At 44.4% G+C, this 21564-nt stretch overlaps 2 protein-coding genes across 6 annotated transcripts in view; both read right to left on the reverse strand.

Annotated features, from left to right (window-relative positions):
• Window positions 1-3039: 3039 nt before the first annotated feature.
• LOC115165727 (protein FAM110B) lies at window positions 3040-10125 on the reverse strand. Of its 4 annotated transcripts, none has more exons than XM_029719042.1 (3): window positions 8008-10125; window positions 7650-7703; window positions 3040-6501 (listed from the first exon to the last, which is right to left on the reverse strand). In XM_029719042.1, the coding sequence occupies exon 3, from the start codon at window positions 6277-6279 to the stop codon at window positions 5044-5046; it is 1236 nt and encodes a 411-aa protein (XP_029574902.1). In that variant the 5' UTR covers window positions 6280-6501; window positions 7650-7703; window positions 8008-10125; the 3' UTR covers window positions 3040-5043. The 4 variants fall into 4 exon arrangements, with proteins under 4 accessions (XP_029574902.1, XP_029574901.1, XP_029574903.1 ...); XM_029719041.1 differs by having other exon boundaries at window positions 7650-7706; XM_029719043.1 differs by lacking the exon at window positions 7650-7703.
• Window positions 10126-12685: 2560 nt separating this feature from the next.
• The window catches only part of LOC115165728 (prickle-like protein 1), a 41630-nt gene continuing 32751 nt past the window's right edge, over window positions 12686-21564 (reverse strand). For both annotated transcript variants that reach the window (XM_029719046.1, XM_029719045.1), the window contains 8 exons: window positions 20985-21098; window positions 20592-20729; window positions 20177-20380; window positions 17271-17457; window positions 14818-15156; window positions 14251-14559; window positions 13537-13968; window positions 12686-13446 (listed from right to left, as the gene is read on the reverse strand). In XM_029719046.1, the coding sequence (XP_029574906.1) occupies window positions 12965-13446; window positions 13537-13968; window positions 14251-14559; window positions 14818-15156; window positions 17271-17457; window positions 20177-20380; window positions 20592-20729; window positions 20985-21098 (2205 nt within the window). In that variant the 3' untranslated portion in view covers window positions 12686-12964. The remainder of the gene's footprint in view (window positions 13447-13536; window positions 13969-14250; window positions 14560-14817; window positions 15157-17270; window positions 17458-20176; window positions 20381-20591; window positions 20730-20984; window positions 21099-21564) is intronic.

Here is a 21564-nt window from a genome sequence, read left to right on the forward strand (position 1 = left end):
CCCCCACCTGTGCAACCCCCACCCTCATAGAGTCTGTTTCTGACCGTTTGAGCAGACACATGCACATTTGTGGCCTGCTGGAGGTCATTTTGCAGGGCTCTGGCAGTGCTCCTCCTGCTCCTCCTTGCACAAAGGCGGAGGTAGCGGTCCTGCTGCTGGGTTGTTGCCCTCCTACGGCCTCCTCCACGTCTCCTGATGTAATGGCCTGTCTCCTGGTAGCACCTCCATGCTCTGGACACTACACTGACAGACACAGCAAACCTTCTTGCCACAGCTCGCATTGATATGCCATCCTGGATGAGCTGCACTACCTGAGCCACTTGTGTGGGTTGTAGACTCCGTCTCATGTTACTACTAGAGTGAAAGCACCGCCAGCATTCAAAAGTGACCAAAACATCGGCCAGGAAGCATAGGAACTGAGAAGTGGTCTGTGGTCCCCACCTGCAGAACCACTCCTTTATTGGGGGTGTCTTGCTAATTTCCTATAATTTCCACCTGTTGTCTATTCCACTTGCACAACAGCATGTGAAATTAATTGTCAATCAGTGTTGCTTCCTAAGTGGACAGTTTGATTTCACAGAAGTGTGATTGACTTGGAGTTACATTGTGTTGTTTAAGTGTTCCCTTTATTTTTTTGAGCAGTGTACATCCCCAGGTACACCTCCATTTGACTCAAATGATGTCAATTAAAAAGCCATGAAATAATTTTCTGGAATTTTCCAAGCAGTTTAAAGGCACAGTCAACTAAGTGTATGTAAACTTCTGACCCGCTGGAATTGTGATACAGTGAATTATAAGTGAAATAATCTGTCTGTAAACAATTGTTGGAAAAATTACTTGTGTCAGGCACAAAGTAGATGTCCTAACCGACTTGCCAAAACTATAGTTTGTTATCAAGAAATTTGTGGAGTGGTTGAAAAACTAGTTTTAATGACTCCAACCTAAGTGTTTGTAAACTTCCCACTTCAACTGTAGATGTGTGAAGGTTAGTGTTTTTCCTGTAGTGAAGGTAATTATCCATCATGTTTGACATTCCTGGATGTGTGTAAACTTAAAATTTTTATTATCATAGTATTTATGCATGTTCTCTTTTTTTTATACACAAACAGTCATGGTAAGCACATAAAACATCACAAATCACGCAGCAAAAGTTACATTGCTCCTCAAATAATCCCCAATCAATACTTTAAATTGACTGAACGGCACCAGAACATCAAGATTAAATGTATTCAGAATTTTGTTCCAGCAGTACGGTTTATTAAAACAAAGCAGATTTACCTAGCTCGGTGGAAACCCTAGGAACCTTCAGTGTAAACCAATCCTGTGAACTATTTGGCAACTCCGGTGGCTATACTAAAACAGAAAAATTAGATAAGACGGAAGTTTATAAAGTAGGACCTTTCAAACAAAAAGGGAGTAATGTAGAGATCTACGGGTCTTTTGTGAAGTCCAGCCAACCTTTTGATACAGGATACAGTGACGAGTATCAACTGTCGCCTGTAACAAAACGAAGGGCACTATGATAGATGGCATCCAAAGGTTTAAGAGTAGTAGCAGCTGCACTTTGATAAATATCACCATAATCAAGAACAGATAAAAAGGTTGACTGACTAATCTGCGTCCTACTGTTAAAAGAAAAGCATGATCTGTTTCTGTAGAGAAAAACCACTTTAAAATGTTTGCTTCTTAACCAGCTCATCAAAACTCAGCAAAAAAAGAAATGTCCTCTCACTGTCAACTGCGTTGATTTTCAGCAAACTTAACATGTGTAAATATTTGTATGAACATAAGATTCAACAACAGACATAAACTGAACAAGTTCCACAGACATGTGACAAACAGAAATAGAATAATGTGTCCCTGATAAAGGGGGGGGTCAAAATCAAAAATAACAGTCAGTATCTGGTGTGGCCACCAGCTGCATTAAGTACTGCAGTGCATCTCCTCCTCATGGACTGTACCAGATTTGCCAGTTCTTGCTGTGAGATGTTACCCCACTCTTCCACCAAAGCACCTGCAAGTTCCCAGACATTTCTGGGGGGAATGGCCCTAGTCCTCACCCTCCGATCCAACAAGCCCCATACGTGCTCAATGGGATTGAGATCCGGGTTCTTCGCTGGCTATGGCAGAACACTGACATTCCTGTCTTGCAGGAATTCACGCACAGAACAAGCAGTATGGTTGGTGGCATTGTCATGCTGGAGGGTCATGTCAGGATGAGCCTGCAGGAAGGGTACCAAATGAGGGAGGAGGATGCCTTCCCTGTAACGCACAGCGTTGAGATTCCCTGCAATGACAACAAGCTCAGTCCGATGATGCTGTGACACACCGCCCCAGACCATGACGGACCCTCCACCTCCAAATCGATCCCACTCCAGAGTACAGGCCTTGGTGTAACACTCATTCCTTCATCGATAAACGCGAATCCAACCATCACCCCTGTTGAGACAAAACCGCGACTCGTCAGTGAAGAGCACTTTTTGCCAGTCCTGTCTGGTCCAGCGACGGTGGGTTTGTGCCCATAGGCGATGTTTTTGCCAGTGATGTCTGGTAAGGACCTGTGTTTTTCAGAGTCAGTAGAAAGGCCTCTTTAGTGTCCTAAGTTTTCATAACTGTGACCTTAATTGCCTAACGTCTGTAAGCTGTTAGTGTCTGAATGACCGTTCCACAGGTGCATGTTCATTAATTGTTTATGGTTCAAGCATTGGAAACAGTGGAAACACATTGGAAACAGTGTTTAAACCCTTTACAATGAAGATCTGTTAAGTTATTTGGATTTTTACGAATTATCTTTGAAAGACAGGGTCCTGAAAAAGGGACGTTTCTTTTTTTGCCGAGTTTAGTATCATCTGCATATAGATGAAGTTTACCATTTTTAAACAGATTGACCAATGGTGTTTATATAAATAGTGAAGAGAACAGGTCCCAAAATCGAACCGTGGCACACATTTATGCACGTCAAGAAATTTCCGACTTAGTCTGAGTTCTGAGTTCTTTCACTAAAATAATCATGAAACCATAAACAGGCGTCAGAGCTCAGGCCTATCGAGGACAACTTATTCAATAAAATAACATGATCAACAGTATCAAAAGCATTGGACAGGTTCACAAACAAAGCAGCACATTTCATTTTAGTGTCTAAAGTATTGACAAGATCATTAACAACTAAAGTGGTTGGAGTAATAGTGTCATGACCAGGTCTAAACCCTGACTGGTTTACATTCAAAATACATTTCTCAGATAAAAGAGCAAAGTTGTACATTTACCAAGGATTCAAGAATCTTAAAGAGACAAGGAAGCCTTGAAATGGGCTGATAATGATTAAGATCACTAATGTTACTATCCCCACCATTAAGGAGTGGCAGCACAAGAGCTGATTTCTATAATTTTTGAATATTTCCCAATAACAATGTTAAAATAAAAATGTGGGTTATTGAGCCAGCTATGATGGGCGCTGCAGTTTTCCAGAATTTGGCAGGGTTCTTACATAATAATCCATTTGTTTTTACACAATGGTTCCTCAGTTGCTTAAAAGCTTGCCAGGCCGGGTCTACACCTGTCTTCCTGGCCTTGACCCAAGCATCATCTCTTTTGTGAATGACTTAAAGATAGTATCTAAAACATTTTGGCAAGGGAAATGGATTTCACCTCTACCCTGTCTGTCAGCTCTGAACTCATGATAACCCTCAATATTAATATCAGAGTCGAGAATGTCCAGAAAGTTTCAGTCAATACCAGAATGTCCGAATTCATTTGCATAGCCCAGATCTTAATGTAACCCAGTTCAGGAAGTAAGCTCCTAATGTTCAGATGCATCAACACAAGTCCTTTACGATTTCTGAAGTCACATGGAAATTCCAACTCAAACAAGCTACTGTATGTTCAATAGGCTGTTGCAGACCCTGTCAGACCCTGTCTGATGGTTGAGCCCAAGCCCTCTACGTGATTTGAAACCCGAGGGGGTATTCAAGTTTATGGAATTCACATTTGAACTTTAAGCACTGGGTGAGCAGACCACAGTGGGCTCCCCTTTTGAGCTTACAACAGCAGATCTAAGAGTGGAATTCAATCGAATGGGTACAAAATTACAACTGACAACATCCCTGGCAGTATAGACAACAGTACGAAGATAATGCTTAGAGAGGATGGGCGGTATTACCTGAGTGGGACTTGGTCTGTCTCTGAGTCAATATCTTAACACAGCTTTAAAATGTGACAAGAGAGTCCGGGCTCCTACCGTAGATGGTTTGGGTGGAGTCCATCATCCCTGTATAGCATCTTTTGTTTCCAAAAAGTTTCCAAAATTGTCTATAAAAGTTATGCCAACAGAATGGCAGTAGACTTTAAGCCAGATATGAAGTGCTAAAAGCCTGCTGAACCTTTCGCAGTCGCAACTCAGCGATGGCACGGGGCCAGATATAATCGGCTGCTTTTCAGAGCCTTTTAGGGTGTTGATCAGCTCAATAAAATCCTGTTTCATTATCTCTGATTTACCATTTTTGATATAATTTGATCCCACATACACTACAACAGTAGCAGCTCTTGGCTGATAGGATTAATTTTGTCTGTGATATCCTTCACCGTAGCCCCCAGGTAGCACAGGGTTTTAGCTCCAGGAACTAAGATGCGTTTCACCATGGAACTACCAATGATAATGGCTGGAGGAAGGTGAGTAGCCTTGAACGTCAGGCCTTTTCTGAGCCTCCTTGAGGACCGATGGGAGATGAGGTACAGAGGATCCACATCATCAATAAAAGCATCATTCACCAAACACTGCTGCTTTGCGCTGGATGAAACAGGTGTTTGTACAAAGTACCATGCAATAAATAATTTGCACAAATGATGTCTAACACTGTATCAAACTGCACTGACAGACAGTTTCCTTCACTATTAGTCCAGATCAGTCCCTTCCTTTCATTTTCATTAGTTGGTTTATACCGGCGGTCACACTTCTCCTGCTTTTTTCTCTGTACAGGAATTGTGTTTAAAGTGCACCTCCATGTTTTTCTCCCCTGCCTCTATTTAGATCAGTCTCTCATGGCCCTACATGTTGGTGCTCCTGGCACTATCCTTGGATGTGCGGATACCATAAAGCCACTTGATAACTCTGGCGTTCCTCTCAATTACTGAGACGCCATAGGGTGCCGGCTCTGCAGCCCCACCTTCCTCTTCACCCTCCTGGCCTGCACACTCTGACCCAGGAGCGCTGGCACTGCGGAACTGTGCAAGGGAGGCGATGTCTGAGCCCGGCCCCTTCAGCACCTGCATCTCCGAAGTGTCCAAACCACACAGGTTGAAGAAGCGCTCCAGCTCAGTACTGGCCCGGGAGTAACGGTCACTCATGTCGGATTTGGAGCGGTTCAGAGAGGGACGTTTCCTGGAGCTACCGGACGATAGGCAGGTGACCGACGGGGAGGGCGGGAGTACGGGGGGGTTGGCTGGGAGCTGGACGGGGCTAGACGGGGAGGTGGGGGTTGGGGTGTGGTTTTGTGGTGGAGGGGCTGGGACAGGTTTAGGAGATGCAGGGCCTGGTACATAGGTAGTTCGGGGGTGGAAGAGACGAAGAGGTGACATAGCGTTGTGGATCTGGGTGTGTGGATGCAGAGCCATGGGCTGCAATGGGACGCGCATCTGCTGCTGTGCTCTAATGGGCGTCCTCACTGGTGTGGTGTGGTGGGGTATGATGTCCACTCTACGTATGGTCACTGCAGACCCTGTAGGACTTAGTGGGCCAGAGGCATTTACCCTTACTTTGACTGGGGTGGACCACTCAGGACAGAGGGTCTGGATACTCTCAGCAGCCCCTGACCCAGCCCCAGCAGAGATTGGAGAGGGACAGGGAGAGTTTGTAGTGGGGCAGTCAGGGGCCTGACAACTCTCCACTGGGTCCATGGTGGGGGAGGTAGGGGGAGTTTCAGCCTCACCCACCCCGTTGATCAGGTTACTCAGGTGCTCCAGGTCCAGTGGGGAACTCCCTTGCTGGGTGTAGTCAGGGCGAGGCAGTTGGGCCTTACGAGTGGGCCGCAGGGCGGGGGCAGGGGACATCAGAGGCTTGCGCATGATAGGTGGAGGCACTTTGATTGGCTGTTGCTTAAAGAGGGCCACCTGGTTCTTGACATATTTAGCCTTGTCTGCTGCCAGCCTCTCCACTGCACTCTGCCTGGGCTCAGCTGCTTCCAATGTTCTTGGTTGGAGGAGGCGGCGGTTGGGCGTTCCAGCAGCAGCAGCCCTCACTGCCACCGGCTGTCTCAGGCCAGGCTGGAGGGTCTCCACAGGCATGCTGGAGGTGGGGTTGGGAGGTAGCACTGGTGGGCTTGTTTATCCTTGACTCCTGTCTTTATCCTGCTTTTTTTAGCCACCCAAAGTCAAAATTATTCAGATGTCTTCACTCCAGGATCATACTGTCCCCAAAAGCTGACAGGATTTTGCTTGTGGCTGATATGATTCCGTCTTCTTCCAGTTCCCATAAGGGTGTCACTTGAACCCTGGTGCCCTAAAGTCCTGGATGTCCAGCAGAAAAAGGAGAAACAGCATCACATCAGATAGCAACTTACACAGATAACTGTGTCATCAGAGGAGAGAGACAGCATACAGGCAAGCAATCAATATAAATACCCAGTTACCTCAAAGACAGAGGGAACCGCTCTCTGCCAGATCATTTACCTTCTACAGAGATACTACCCCTATGGCATTGATACTTCAACTCACACAAATCACTTTAAAGTGCTGTGGTTGACTCAGGGATATTGTAAGTCAACAGTAATGGCCCCAATCGCTGCACTCACAAAACCCCAGGATGCAGTCAATGACAACACAGAATGTTATACATCGCCACAGCTGTCAACAAACTATTGTTTGGAGGAATACTCACAACAGCTGGTAGAGGGGAACAATGCATGTCATCTTTAAATAAAGATTCCCAGTTGCTAGGGCGTTGTGCTGGGCTTCCTCTAGACCAGTGTTCCCCCAACTCCAGTCCTTGAGTGTACCCTACAACACACATTTTTGTTGTAGCCCCGGACAAGCACACCTGATTCAACTTGTCAACTAATCATCAAGTCCTCAGTGAGTTGAATCAGGTGTTTCTGTGGGGCTACAACAAAAATGTGTGCTGTTGGGGGTACTGGAGGACTGGAGTTGGGAAACACCGCTCTAGACCACAGACCCCGCAATAGAAGTCTTCAGTATCTCTGAAACCATACCACTTGATCCACCCATCTAGAAGTTGGCTGTAGTTATCAACAATTAATTTCTGAACATTTGTTTTGATTAGAAGAACACAAATCATGTATTATTTTTGTCTGCACCAGTAAATGTATTGAAGATCAGGTGACCACAACAACATAAACATTAACTTGGGTCAGACAAAGGATTCCATTAATGTGGCACTTCTGGGGAACAAGAAGTTAAGATTGTAGGCCTACTATTAACTTCTAAAGATGTTCCTATTGTGTGGTGTCATGTGCTGTTGGTAGATAAAGTGCAAAGATATGAATGTCAAACCAGTAATCTGTGCTTTATGAAAGTGTTTAAGACACTGATCTAATAGTCTGTATCTGACAGACATTCTGAACAACAGGTTTCTCATTCCACCTAGAGCCATGCCAATCCCCTACTGAGGTTAGAGCGGTCTCACTACACTTTCTTACCTGCATGTCCTTTATCTCTTCATCTATGTCGCTCCTCCTCTCCCTCACACACGCCTACTGTACACACAGCACAATTTATCAGTCAATGAGGGCAGAGGACATTCTGTTTTATTAGGCTAAGTTCTCAGAACACAGTAATACTGAACACACAGTGGTATGTAAAGTGGTATGTAAAACAAAACAAAAACGGATCCTTCTCCTTCAACCCAGTGTCAAGTGTCGGCTTCTTCTATTTAGGAAGAAATAAAAATACACCTAACACTGAAAGGATCTCTCACATACACGCACCCAAGGCTTATAGATTGATCGTCCTTAATTCCAAGTAAGGCGTTGGTTACTTGGACACACACATACTTACTCAGGCTTTACTCTCCAATGAAATCTCCCCTTTAGAATGGAAGTAAAATCTTACAGGTCCCCAACAGAACTCTAGGCCTCTCCACAGCTCAGCACGCCACAGAGGATACAAACTGCAGAATTCTACTGCAGAGACAGAATGGAAGGGAGCAACAGACCAGCCAAACCTGTCAGACTGCTCACATGCTCCTCCTTCTCCTACCTGAATACTACTTCTTCTTCTATGGTATTATGGCGGTCTGAAAACATACGTTAGTGGTGCATGCCGCCACCTTCTGTATGGGCTGTGTGTCTGCCTACTGTTCTGGAAGAAAACAATGTGCCCTGCCAACTAACTAACTCTACACCCATTAAAACCTCACCACTATTCCACTACTTTGGCTCTATCTGATCCTTCACCAGGCTGGCAGGATGGGACACTATCGCTCAACACACCTTGTAACTCTTCTGCTGTAAAATCTTGTACACCCAAGTACTTCTCTGCAGCTGCCACCACAACATATATTTTCTGTGATTTACATTCCATTTCTGCGGTACAGTTGATAACCATGGCTATTAATGCTAATTCCCATCACTCTCTATTGGCCTCGGGCTACTTACTGGGATAGTCTTAGGATCCCTCGCCCTGGACCCATCTTCCTCTACTACTCTCTTCACTGCCTCAGCATATGACACTTTCTGTACTACTCTCACCCTGACAACCTCAACCTGCCTTTCTCTCACCGGACACTTCTGATCTCCAGGACCATGGGTACCCCTACAGTTAACACACAACATTTCCCACCGATACCACACATTCCTTTGTCTCATGCCCTCCTGCACACTTTTCACATCTAGGAATCTCCACACTGCTGCAACATTACCATAAGCTTGGCCCCTAAAACACAGTAATGGGGTTGGAACAAAAGCTCACACGAGAACTAACTTGACATAGTCGGGAAAAGACTGCATCAAAACTCAGCAGGACAGACAGTGGGTGTGTTCGAGCGGTAAGCCTAACAAAGCCTACTGTAGACGAAAGTCGGCGAGTGAAGTCGGGGGAGGTTAATCTGCGACAGCCGAAAGTTGGACACTGTAGTGGTTTTCCAACAGCAAGGCTCAGATCAACATGGTAGTGTTAACATAGCTGCTATTGTTTCTAAAAGTTTGTCTGTATAAATGGCGAAATAAACCTTTCTGTACCCCCATATCACACACTCACAAACTGGACACATAACATGTACAATTCATTGGTTAGAGAGATCTCAAATATCATTTTTCATTTGTATCCCCTGAATCAAAGCAAAGTTGGTTCCTGTTTCAGTCATGTATTTGAAAAAAAGTTGACATATAGTGCCTCCCACAATGCAAGTGATGGCTGATTGGTGCAGTTGGTGAGAAGCAACTGCAGTGACTTGGTGACTTCTTAAAAACTGCTTGACCTTTTGATCACATGATTTCTGTAAAGTTCATGCAGTCGTCATGTAGTTACAAGTCAGACAATGTTTATAACAATAATGCAACACACTTTGAAAGGCGATGACCAACGATAGTAATTTGCTTGAACGCGCTCAGTGGCCGTGTTTCGAAAGCATCAAGACGACTGCAGGCGACTGCCAACTGACTGATCTACAGATCACCTTGCATCATAAATAACTTATCATTTGTAGGTCAGTCAGTCACAATTTACCCATGATACATTGGGGTTTTGATCCTCTCTAACACGGCCAGTGTCTTTTGTTTCACCACGCTCTCCACCGGGTCTGCGTCGTCCCACCTGGCTACTCTGACCAAATCACTCATCATCAGTAGACTTGCTTCTTCTGTCATGTGATAATAGCAGTTTCCTATTCTCTAATGATTTCAGTAATCAGAAAGTTTAAAAAAAAATAGATGTATTTCCCTTTTACAGAATTTACAGAAACTGTAATTTCCTCATAATTTCTGAAAAGTGACAGTTTGATTTAAGTATTTTATATATATTTTTTAAACATAGAAAAACAGGAACCAGCACCAAAGAGTATAAAAATAATAACTGGACAAAAAAAATATCTAGTAATGTTCATAAAGTACCAGTCAAAAGTTTGGACATGCCTACTCATTCCAGGGTTTTTCTTCATTTGTAAAATGTTCTACATTTACATTTTACATTTAAGTCATTTAGTAGATGCTCTTATTCAGAGCGACTTACAAATTGGTGCATTCACCTTATGATATCCAGTGGAACAACCACTTTACAATAGTGCATCTAAATATTTTAGGGTGGGGGGGGTTAGAAGGATTACTTTATCTTATCCTAGGTATTCCTTAAAGAGGTGGGGTTTCAGGTGTCTCCGGAAGGTGGTGATTGACTCAATGTTCTACATTGAAGAATAGTGAAGACATCAAAACTATGAAATAACACACATGAAATCAAGTAGTAACCAAAAAAAGTGTTAAATAAATAAAAATATATTTTATAATTGAGATTCTTCAAAGTAGCCACCCTTAATGACAGCTTTGCACAATCTTGGAATTCTTTCAACCAGCTTCACCTGGAATGCTTTTCCAACAGTCTTGAAAGTTCCAACATATGCTGAGCACCTGTTAGCTGCTTTTCCTTCACTCTGCGGTCCAACTCATCCCAAACCATCTCAATTGGGTTGAGGTCGGGTGATTGTGGAGGCCAGGTCATCTGATGCAGCACACTCCTTGGTCAAATAGCCCTTACACAGCCTGGTGGTGTGTTTTGGGTCATTGTCCTGTTGAAAAACAAATGATAGTCCCTCTAAGCACAAAACAAATGGGATGGCGTATTGCTGCAGAATGATGTGGTAGCCATGCTGGTTAAGTGTGCCTTGAATTCTAAATAAATCACTGACAGTGTCACCAGCAAAGCACCCCCACACCATCACACCTCCTCCTCCATGCTTCAAGGTTGGAACCACACACGCGGAGATCATCCGTTCACCTACTCTGCTTCTCACAAAGACACGACGGTTGGAACCAAAAACTCAAATTTGGACTCATCAGACCAAAGGACAGATTTCCACTGGTCTAATGTCCATTTCTCGTGTTTCTTGGCTCAAGCAAGTCTCTTTTTCTTATTGGTGTCCTTTAGTAGTGGTTTCTTTGCAGCAATTCGACCATGAAGGTCTGATTCACGCAGTCTCCTCTGAACAGTTGATGTTGAGATGTGTCTGTTACTTGAACTCTGTGAAGCATTTATTTGGGCTGCAATCTGAGGTGCTGTTAACTCTAATGAACTTATCCTCTACAGCAGCAGTATCTCTGGGTCTTCCTTTCCTGTGGCGGTCCTCATGAGAGACAGTTTCATCATAGCGCTTGATGGTTTTTGCAACTGCACATGAATAAACTTTCAAAGTTCTTGAAGTTTTTCGGATTGACTGACCTTCATGTCTTAAAGTAAGGAGACTGTTGTTTCTCTTTGCTTATTTGAGCTGTTCTTTCCATAATATGGACTTGGTCTTTAACCAAATAGGGCTGTCTTCTGTATACCACCCCTACCTTGTCACAACGCAACTGATTGGCTCAAACACATTAAGAAGGAAAGATATTCCACAAATGTACTTTTAACAAGGCACACCTGTTAATTGAAATGCACTCCAGGTGACTGCCTCATGAAGCTGGTTGCGATAATGCTTTTCCAAAACCCTTTTTTGGTTACTACATGATTCCAAATGTGTTATTTCATAGTTTTGATGTATTCACTATTATTTACAATGTAGGAAATAGTACAAATAAAGAAAAACCCTGGAATGAGTAGGTGTGTCCAAACTTTTGACTGGTACTGTGCATGTTGCACTATTTCCTCTTTTGAACATATCATACACTTACATAGGGAAGCTTTACGTCAAAATGGAAACAACAAAGTTTACTTTACGCAGACACACATGAACATACACACCATTCACAGCCCAGGTTATTGTGTACAGATAGCCTTTGAATCTCACTGTGTGGGCCTTAACATTCTTAATTTTGGTACTCACTGCTCTCCCAGAGTATTTAACCAACTATTTGGTGATTCATAACTGTGTAACATTGCATATAACACCAAAGACAAAACCAGTAGGCTACAAAAACATTTGAAAAAAGTCAATCTTAGTTTATATCGGATTGGCTTGGTGGAAGAATGTGGTTGAGAACAACTGTCCCCACATTCTTTGCTGAAGAACTCTCTGTGTGGAAGCTGTGAGAGAGGGCCAAATGCCCATGAAGACTCAGTTACTGGGCTCCCGAGTGGCGCAGTGGTCTAAGGCACTGCATCTCAGTGCAAGAGGCGCCACTACAGTCCCTGGTTCAAATCCAGGCTGTACAACATCCGGCCGTGATTGGGAGTCCCATAGGGCGGCGCACAATTGGCCCAGTGTTGCCAGGGTAGGCCGTCATTGTAAATAAGAATTTGTTCTTAACTGACTTTCCTAGTTAAATAAAGGTTATGTTTAAACTACAAAGAAAGGTAGACTGAGAAGGAATCCTCAAATCCTTACTGTAAGGTCAGTAAGAATAACTTCCCACAATAAATGCTCACATGTTTATACAGGAATGAGAGTTCTCTCTCCACAAATTCACTTGAGTAATATCATGCAAAGTGAATTTCCTGTCTTTTCGGAGTAAATACTTTGCTTGTTCTAATGCTGTAACATACACTACAGGCCCACAGTGATGTTTCCTTACAGAAGCATACAGAACTTCCCAGATGGATGCAAGTTCCATTTTACTGTGCAAAAACGTGCCCGAAACAATATACAAATATAAAACGCATAAAAAAATATTTTAAATCATATTCTGAACACTAATATGTGATACGTCATAGTACAGTAGTTTACTCCATCTTTGAATAAGTCTGCTGCGTAGGAGTATTGTGTTTAAAGTATCCCAAAGGAATACCAACATATTGCAGATTTATTTTTGTGATATTGAACATTGGCTTGCTTGTTGAATAAGAATAACTTTCACTGGGTCTGTGAGGGTCAAAGTTAGGAGATTGCACAGTTCTTGTCTTTGTCCTTTGCGCCAAGGCTATTTGCCCTCCTCTTCCTCCTTCTCAGGCTGTTCCTCAAACCCCTGTCCTTCACTCCTTTCCTCTCTCCATCCCCCTCTCCCTCCCTCTCTCCGTCCACGGACGGGGGCCTTCGGGTTAGCTGGGGGGGCAAGGGGATGGGCTGCCCCAAGAAGTAACCCTCTTCCTCTGATTCTGAGGAGGAGGAGCAGGTTGAGCAGGAGTCCTCGTGTTTGTTGTACTGGGCTGGCTGGAGGGTGAGTGACAGGGGCTCTGTGGTGCCAGGGGAAGAGAGGGAAGCACTCTCCCGCTGTCCTCTCCATTCTAGAGCGTCCAGACGGGGCCGATCAGGCAGAGAGTGACGGAAGCGTGTCTCTGTGCCTAGGTGGAGAATGGAGTCGGAGGCCACACGGCCGCGGTTCCACCCCCGCCGTAAACTACGATGTTGGTATGAACCATCTGTGAGGGGACACAAAAAAAGAGAGACAGTTGGCAGTTGTGATGAAAAGAAAAAAGAACAGGAGAATGGGGGAAAAAAAGTGGTCTTACCCAGTAGGTCCATCTGAGGTGGAATGCCCTTCTCCATATGTAACCTGCGCCCAAAACCTCCATCCTCTTCCTCCCTCTCCGCCTGTTCTTCTTCCTTTTCTCCTTTCTCCTCATCTTCTTCTTCTTCTTCCTCCTCCTCATTCACAGAGTAGCTGCAGCTGATTGGCTCTCGGAAGCTGACCCTGGCTGTCCCACTGCGAAATGATTGGGGACTATGGTCAGGGGGGCTTGGTTCTGGTTGGTGCAGATTTGGCTTGGTCATCAAATCATGAGACTTGGTGGGTAGAGGGGCTGGGAGGGGCGGTGGGTCAGCAGGACTGGGGTGGTGTAGTGATGACTTGGTGGGTAGAGGGGCTGGGAGGGGCGGTGGGTCAGCAGGACTGGGGTGGTTTAGTGATGCAGGTAAGGAGGAATTCCTCGGGGGAGGAAACACTGGGAAGAAGGAGAGATAACAAATAAAAGACCTCAATCTATAAAAAGGCAAAGGATTCAATTACTGTTCAATCAACTCACAATAACAGGAGATGAGAAAGATTTGGAAACGGATTTATAGAATACTACCCCAACTCTTGCTTATGGCCAATTGTATCTAACAGAGCTCTACAGTTAACTGTTTCATTCTGAACACAATGCTTTAGCTGAAGACCCACATTTAATATATATGTAATTGCCTTGAAGTAGCACTTTGTAGAACAATTCACCAATGTGTAATACCTTTCGTAACTTGAGTACTCTTCTCCACCCAGTTCCCACTGTCCTTTGCAGTAGAAGTTCCTCTACTGAAACTGGTGAGGGGGTGTCCAGCGTAGCCGTTGGGCTCTCCTAAAAACTCCAGACTACTGACTGGATGCTTGCCACAGTCTCCAGTGTGCAAACTGTTGAGAGATTGGTCGACAGGCCAAGATGGTGCCCAGCCATTGGCTAAGCGACAGTGGGGAAGTGGAGAGTAGGACCTTCTAAGGTTACGATGACCGTTGGGTGGTGGGGAGACTCCATTTGGAACATTAGTAGAGATGTGAACACCTGGGAAACAGAAATGAGATGAAGATAAAACACACCTTGCTTGAATAGAAAAGGCTATGTAATCTTTGACAATGTCTAAATGGTATTGTTTTGATAATTTGATCAAAGTTGCTTTGGATAAAATAACCTGCTAAATTACTCAAATTATTACTTCATTTCAATTTCATTCCCTGCAGGCTATGTTATGTTTGTATGTGTATTACAAGGCTCAGGCATGACCTACATAACATGTAAATACCATCTGCAGTAGGCCGCTACCTTTATTTTCCTGTGCAGCATGAACACAGTCTTTTCCTGGGACAACAAGGATGTTGGCTCCCTCTGGTGGTTGCTGTGGGGAGCAGCGCTGCGACTGTTGGATCTTCTCTGCAGTCTCACAGTGTCTGTGCTGCGGAGGCCGGCTCTGGAGGGCTGAGTCACACGAGTCTGAGTTATCTGGGTCCTCTCCCAGGGAGCAGGGCCTGGAGCAGAAGATAAGGCCCCCACGCGGGAGGAAGGGCCGCCCCAGCAGGGGGAGCCGACAGCGGGCACAGCAGAAACACGACTCGGCTGCATGCCAGTGCTGGCCCTCATAGGTCATCTGACCCTGGTCTATACCTGGAAGACAAAGAGAGAGGCTCTAAGAAAGTTGTCTCTATGCAAGTGTATATACACTGCTCAAAAAAATTAAGGGAACACAAAAATAACACATCCTAGATCTGAATGAATTAAATAATCTTATTAAATACTTTTTTCTTTACATAGTTGAATGTGCTGACAACAAAATCACACAAAAAGAATCAATGGGAATCCAATTTATCAACCCATGGAGGTCTGGATTTGGAGTCACACTCAAAATTAAAGTGGAAAACCACACTACAGGCTGATCCAACTTTGATGTAATGTCCTTAAAACAAGTCAAAATGACGCTCAGTAGTGTGTGTGGCCTCCACGTGCCTGTATGACCTCCCTACAACGCCTGGGCATGCTCCTGATGAGGTGGCGGATGGTCTCCTGAGGGATCTCCTCCCAGACCTGGACTAAAGCATCCGCCAACTCCTGGACAGTTTGTGGTGCAACGTGGCATTGGTGGATAGAGCGAGACATGATGTCCCAGATGTGCTCAATTGGATTCAGGTCTGGGGAACGGGCGGGCCAGTCCATAGCATCAATGCCTTCCTCTTGCAGGAACTGCTGACACACTCCAGCCACATGAGGTCTAGCATTGTCTTGCATTAGGAGGAACCCAGAGCCAACCGCACCAGCATATGGTCTCACAAGGGGTCTGAGGATCTCATCTCGGTACCTAATGGCAGTCAGGCTACCTCTGGCGAGCACATGGAGGGCTGTGCGGCCCCCCAAAGAAATGCCACCCCACACCATGACTGACCCACCACCAAACCGGTCATGCTGGAGGATGTTGCAGGCAGCAGAACGTTCTCCACGGCGTCTCCAGACTCTGTCACGTCTGTCACATGTGCTCAGTGTGAACCTGCTTTCATCTGTGAAGTGGAGAATTTGCCAATCTTGGTGTTCTCTGGCAAATGCCAAACGTCCTGCACGGTGTTGGGCTGTAAGCACAACCCCCACCTGTGGACGTCGGGCCCTCATACCACCCTCATGGAGTCTGTTTCTGACCATTTGAGCAGACACATGCACATTTGTGGCCTCCTGGAGGTCATTTTGCAGGGCTCTGGCATTGCTTCTCCTGCTCCTCCTTGCACAAAGGCGGAGGTAGCGGTCCTGCTGCTGGGTTGTTGCCCTCCTACGGCCTCATCCACGTCTCCTGATGTACTGGCCTGTCTCCTGGTAGTGCCTCCATGCTATGGACACTACGCTGACAGACACAGCAAACCTTCTTGCCACAGCTTGCATTGATGTGCCATCCTGGATGAGCTGCACTACCTGAGCCACTTGTGTGGGTTGTAGACTCCGTCTAATGCTACCACTAGAGTGAAAGCACCGCCAGCATTCAAAAGTGACCAAAACATCAGCCAGGAAGCATAGGAACTGAGAAGTGGTCTGTGGTCCCCACCTGCAGAACCACTCCTTTATTGGGGGTGTCTTGCTAATTGCCTATAATTTCCACCTGTTGTCTATTCCATTTGCACAACAGCATGTGAAATGTATTGTCAATCAGTGTTGCTTCCTAAGTGGACAGTTTGATTTCACAGAAGTGTGATTGACTTGGAGTTACATTGTGTTGTTTAAGTGTTCCCTTTATTTTTTTGAGCAGTGTATTTCTCTGTGTGAGTGAGCATATGTTTCTGTCTGTGCACACGTGTATATTGTTTTTTATGTGTACAGATGGCATATCTTAAATTTGATCATCCTGTTGTTGCATGATGTTTCCTGCACAGGAAATGCTAACTTGTAGTGTATTCAAAGTTTAAAAAGGCTTCTAAAGGTTGTCATTTCCTTTTTAAAATGTCAGACAAAAAAAATGTGTCAACCCCTACAAAATGTATAATCCACAAAACAATTAACATTTCCTGCAGGATTATTTTCCTGCTGTAGTAAACTGACTCATATTAAGATCCTACATCTGTATGTGTGTAAACACTGAGTATACCAAACATTCTTAATATTGAGTTTCCGAACAGCCTCAATTTTGTCTCGCCCATTCACCCTCTGGTCAGTCTACGTCATGAAAAGAGCAGGTGTTCTTAATGTTTTGTATACTCAGTGTACACTTCCCTTTGTGGAAACATGGACCTGTGTAATTGCAGTACCTATGTGTTCCCCACAGGTGTCACAGTACTCTGCATAGAATGACTCATAGCAGGAGCAGCAGTACGGCCGGCTCTCTCTCATGATGTACCGCTGTCCCCCCAACGCTGCCTCACACTCAAAACAACAGAAGTGCTTCATGTGCCAGTGTCGGCCCTCTGCCTCCGTACACTCATCTGCTAGAATGATCTGTACTTCAGGGAGAGACGGAGTGAAGAAGAAAGAATGTGGGTCAACAAATCATATCTCAAGAAAATACTTAACTATTTAATTTTTCTGGTTGTTGAAAGACTGTCATTCCTCTGACAAACAGGTTTTCCCAGGGTGTCCGTGTGACAGAGCCAATGTTGTGTCCTCTAAGGACTTCCCACTGGGCACACACTGGTTGAATCTTCATTGTTTCTACGTCATTTCAATGAAATGACGTTGAAACCAACATGGAATAGATGTTGAATTGACGTCTGTGCCCAGTGGGTTGTGAAGATCAGTCATGACTAGGGCTGTTGCGGTGACCGTATTACCGACACACCGGTGGTCACGAGTCATGAAGGTAGTCAAATTCCACGTGACCGTTTAGTCACGGTAATTATGCTTTTCCAAGCTCTGATGCTACTGATGGTCATTAGTAGCCTACCAAACTTGCTAACTGCCTGGTACTCAGCACTCTATAGTCCCTCTAATTATTCTGACATCAATGCAAATGTATTCGAAAATCAAATCAAACACTTCATGACAGCCCGTGAGCTCATGTTGTGCAACATTTCAATAGGCCATGCAATTGCGTGACAAAACAGAGTGATGGCCTCTATTAAAAAGAGGAGGCTCAGCTTTCTATAGGCTAGGCCTACTATATTTATTTCTCAACTTTTCTAAAATTAAGCACATTGCTTATATTTACAACAGAAGTATAGTCTACCTGGCTGGCATGACATTAAACCACGGGGAAAAGTGTCCTCCATTCGCTATTTAAGTGCATAGATTAAATTTATTTTTTTCCGCTGCCCTTGTTTCGATACAGGTGCATGATAATGGTCCATTCTAAATCAAAACAAATTTCACACATATATTATTTAGTATATGTAAAGACAAGATTAAATGAAGAATAGTCTGATGGGGGACAATATTAGCCTATCACTTGTGAATTATATATTATCACAAGTGGATGCTGCCCAGCATAACAAACAATGCCTTTTTTTGCAACTTTTTCAAATCATAGTCGCCCACCTCATGTAGCCTAGCTCATAGGCCTATATGTTTTGATAAGGTTGGTATCAGAACTAAAGTGGCCGAATAACTTAAGCACATTAATCAGCTTTACAAGAGGTGTATTGCCTAACTGGTTACATAAGCAGCACGTGAGTTTCAAGTTTGGGGAAGTAAATTTTCACCATAAAAATGCACCTTTATAATAAAAGCATTACATTCATAATTGCATTTGCAGTCACTTTTGATAATGGTGTTTTCTGCTAATGGAACATTTGCGCTTATAGCCTACTACCTTGTGCGCATTGCTGTGCCTATAATGTGAAGAAATAGAATAATAGTTTATCAACATTTTAAGCTAAACATTCTAATCTGTTGCTTCAGCCACATTGCGTAAAAAAAGTTTTGGGGAATCTAGTGGTTGTATTAACTTGGGATCTACCGCATCCCACAACTGTCCCAGACTATGTTTGGAATATTTATTTCTCGCACAGAATAGGTTGACCTTTGTACTATGATGATGTAGGCTAGTGCTTTTGCTGTTCGTTAGGCCTACGCATCTTGTTGGCTGACAAAAAGTAAATATGGACAGTTCTTCCAAACTCTTCCATATGCACCTCGGAAGGACGCGCACGGTTGCATCCCCGATGCATCTGTCTTCACTTGTAGCCTGTGAGAAAAACCCGATCACTTGATGGAGCGCGCGCCACTCAGAGAGGGCACGACACAAAAGGCATGGATTTTTTTAGGGTGCATTACGGCCAGACAAACGGGATGCCGCTGTGAAATTCTAGGCATTATCAAGTGCTTTTATCAAGTGCTTATCAAATTGTGAATGTTTGATTGATGTTGTGTACAGCCTGCGCAAAAAACTAAGCAGAGCTCATGCCTTTCATGGTACTTTTTTCAAATCATCATTCGAGTCGCATCATGCAGCCTTACAATATATTGAAAATGAAAACATATAGCCCAACGTTTGTAGAACAACTAAAGTTACATTAATAACTGTAAATTAAGCATATAGTAATAACAATTTCTTTGTTAACCGCTCAACACAGAATAGCCGCACTCCCTCAAATCGTTTGGAGAAAATATTTATATTTTATTCAGATTTGTTCAATTGTATTCTTCATACTATAAAATAATGTTTGACAATCCTGATCTACGGGCACATAAATCAAAGAAAGAAGACACACTCTCCCAGCCCAGAGTAAGAGTACACATATCCTCATAAGAGTCAGTGTTAGAACTGGACAGGCCAGACAGAATGTATAAACAGACAGTGGATCCACAGTTTAGAGAGTTATGTGGACTGGACAGACAGTGGTTAAACAGTAACAGTATGGAGAGCTTTGTGGACTGGACAGACAGTGGTTAAACAGTAACAGTATGGAGAGCTTTGTGGACTGGACAGACAGTGGTTAAACAGTAACAGTATGGAGAGCTTTGTGGACTGGACAGACAGTGGTTAAACAGTAACAGTATGGAGAGTTTTGTGGACAGGACAGACAGTGGTTAAACAGTAACAGTATGGAGAGTTTTGTGGACAGGACAGATAGTGGTTAAACAGTAACAGTATGGAGAGCTTTGTGGACAGGACAGACAGCAGTTAAACAGTAACAGTATGGAGAGCTTTGTGGACTGGACAGGGCAGGTCAGAGTGTATGAGCCAGTGTGGAGAGATTTGCATTGTAGACACAGTCACCTCATCACAGGCCTGGCAGCGTGGTTTCATTCTCTCAGCGTGGTGCCGGCCGCAGTAGATCTGTCCGTCCTGGTAGAAGTAGATGAGGTCTACCAGCAGCTCAGTGCACGAGGCACACTGGAAACACTGAGGGTGCCAGCAGCTACCATGCCCCGCTCGGCTGGCAAACACTGCTATGTCCCCACCATAGATCTGTCTGCCACACTGAAACACAGAGAGAAAGAAAGAAAGGGGGGAGACAAAACAACAGGTAAACAAAATGCAAATGAGCTTGAGGGAGTACAGAGAATACATACACTAAAACCGAAATTCTCTAATTCCTTGTCTCCATCTCCCTAATCCCTCACTCTCAATGTTTCCGTCCCACCCTAGTCTCCCCCCTGATCCCCCACCCCCCTCCCTCAGCAGTGTCTACCTGTTGGCAGATGGCTCCGGTCATGGTGACAGGGAACAGTCTGACCATGCCTCTGCCCAGGTTCTCCCTCTTCCTCTGCTGACTGAACAGACAAAGCTCCTTCTTCTCCTCCTCATCCAGATGGTTACAGTACTGATGCTGGAAACACAAAACACATAGTTATAATGCTGACTCAGACAAGCAGAACAGTCTAGTGAGGAACAACACAAACCAACTAAATTACAGCCCAGAGGCTAGGAAAACCAACATTTCACACAGAGTTCCAGTCTAGTATTAGAGAACAGTTACAATGCTGAGTCAGACAAGCATCCCAGCAGAAAACAATTATATAACAGCCCAGCGGCGTTAGGACACCAAAACGTCACACAGAGTTACAGTATTAGTGACCGTTACCTCACTGTCGTGGGCTGGTAGCTGGTGGAGGAGCTGTTTGATGCGGTACCGCTCTCCTGAGCTGTTAGCATAGGGCACTCTGTCCTCCGGGATACAGCTGAAATACTGATACACCTGGATTAAAAAACAAGAATGTTCAGACACACACACTCACACTTCAAGGATGTTTTTGACCCTGTGTGTATGTAAATAAGAATGTGTATACAAAACATTAATGACCCCTGCTTTTCCATGACATAGTTTTCACCTGGATTCACCTGGTCAGTCTATGATCCCTTAATGATGTCACTTGTTAAAACCACTTCAAATCAGTGTAGATGAAGGGGAGGAGACAGGTTAAAGAACGCTTGAGACAAAAAAATTATATTTAATTGCCTTTGAAAGGGGTATGGAAGTAGGTGCCAGGTGCACCAGTTTGTGTCAAGAACTACAACGATGCCGGGTTGTCAAGCTCAACAGTTTCCCATGTGTATCAAGAATGGTCCTCCACCCAAAGGACATCCAGCCAACTTGACACAACTGTGGGAAGCATTGGAGTCAACATGGGCCAGCATCCCTGTAGAACGCTTTCGACACCTTG

This window comes from Salmo trutta, chromosome 28, assembly GCF_901001165.1.
Source record: "Salmo trutta chromosome 28, fSalTru1.1, whole genome shotgun sequence".
In the NCBI taxonomy this organism is placed as follows: domain Eukaryota; kingdom Metazoa; phylum Chordata; class Actinopteri; order Salmoniformes; family Salmonidae; genus Salmo; species Salmo trutta.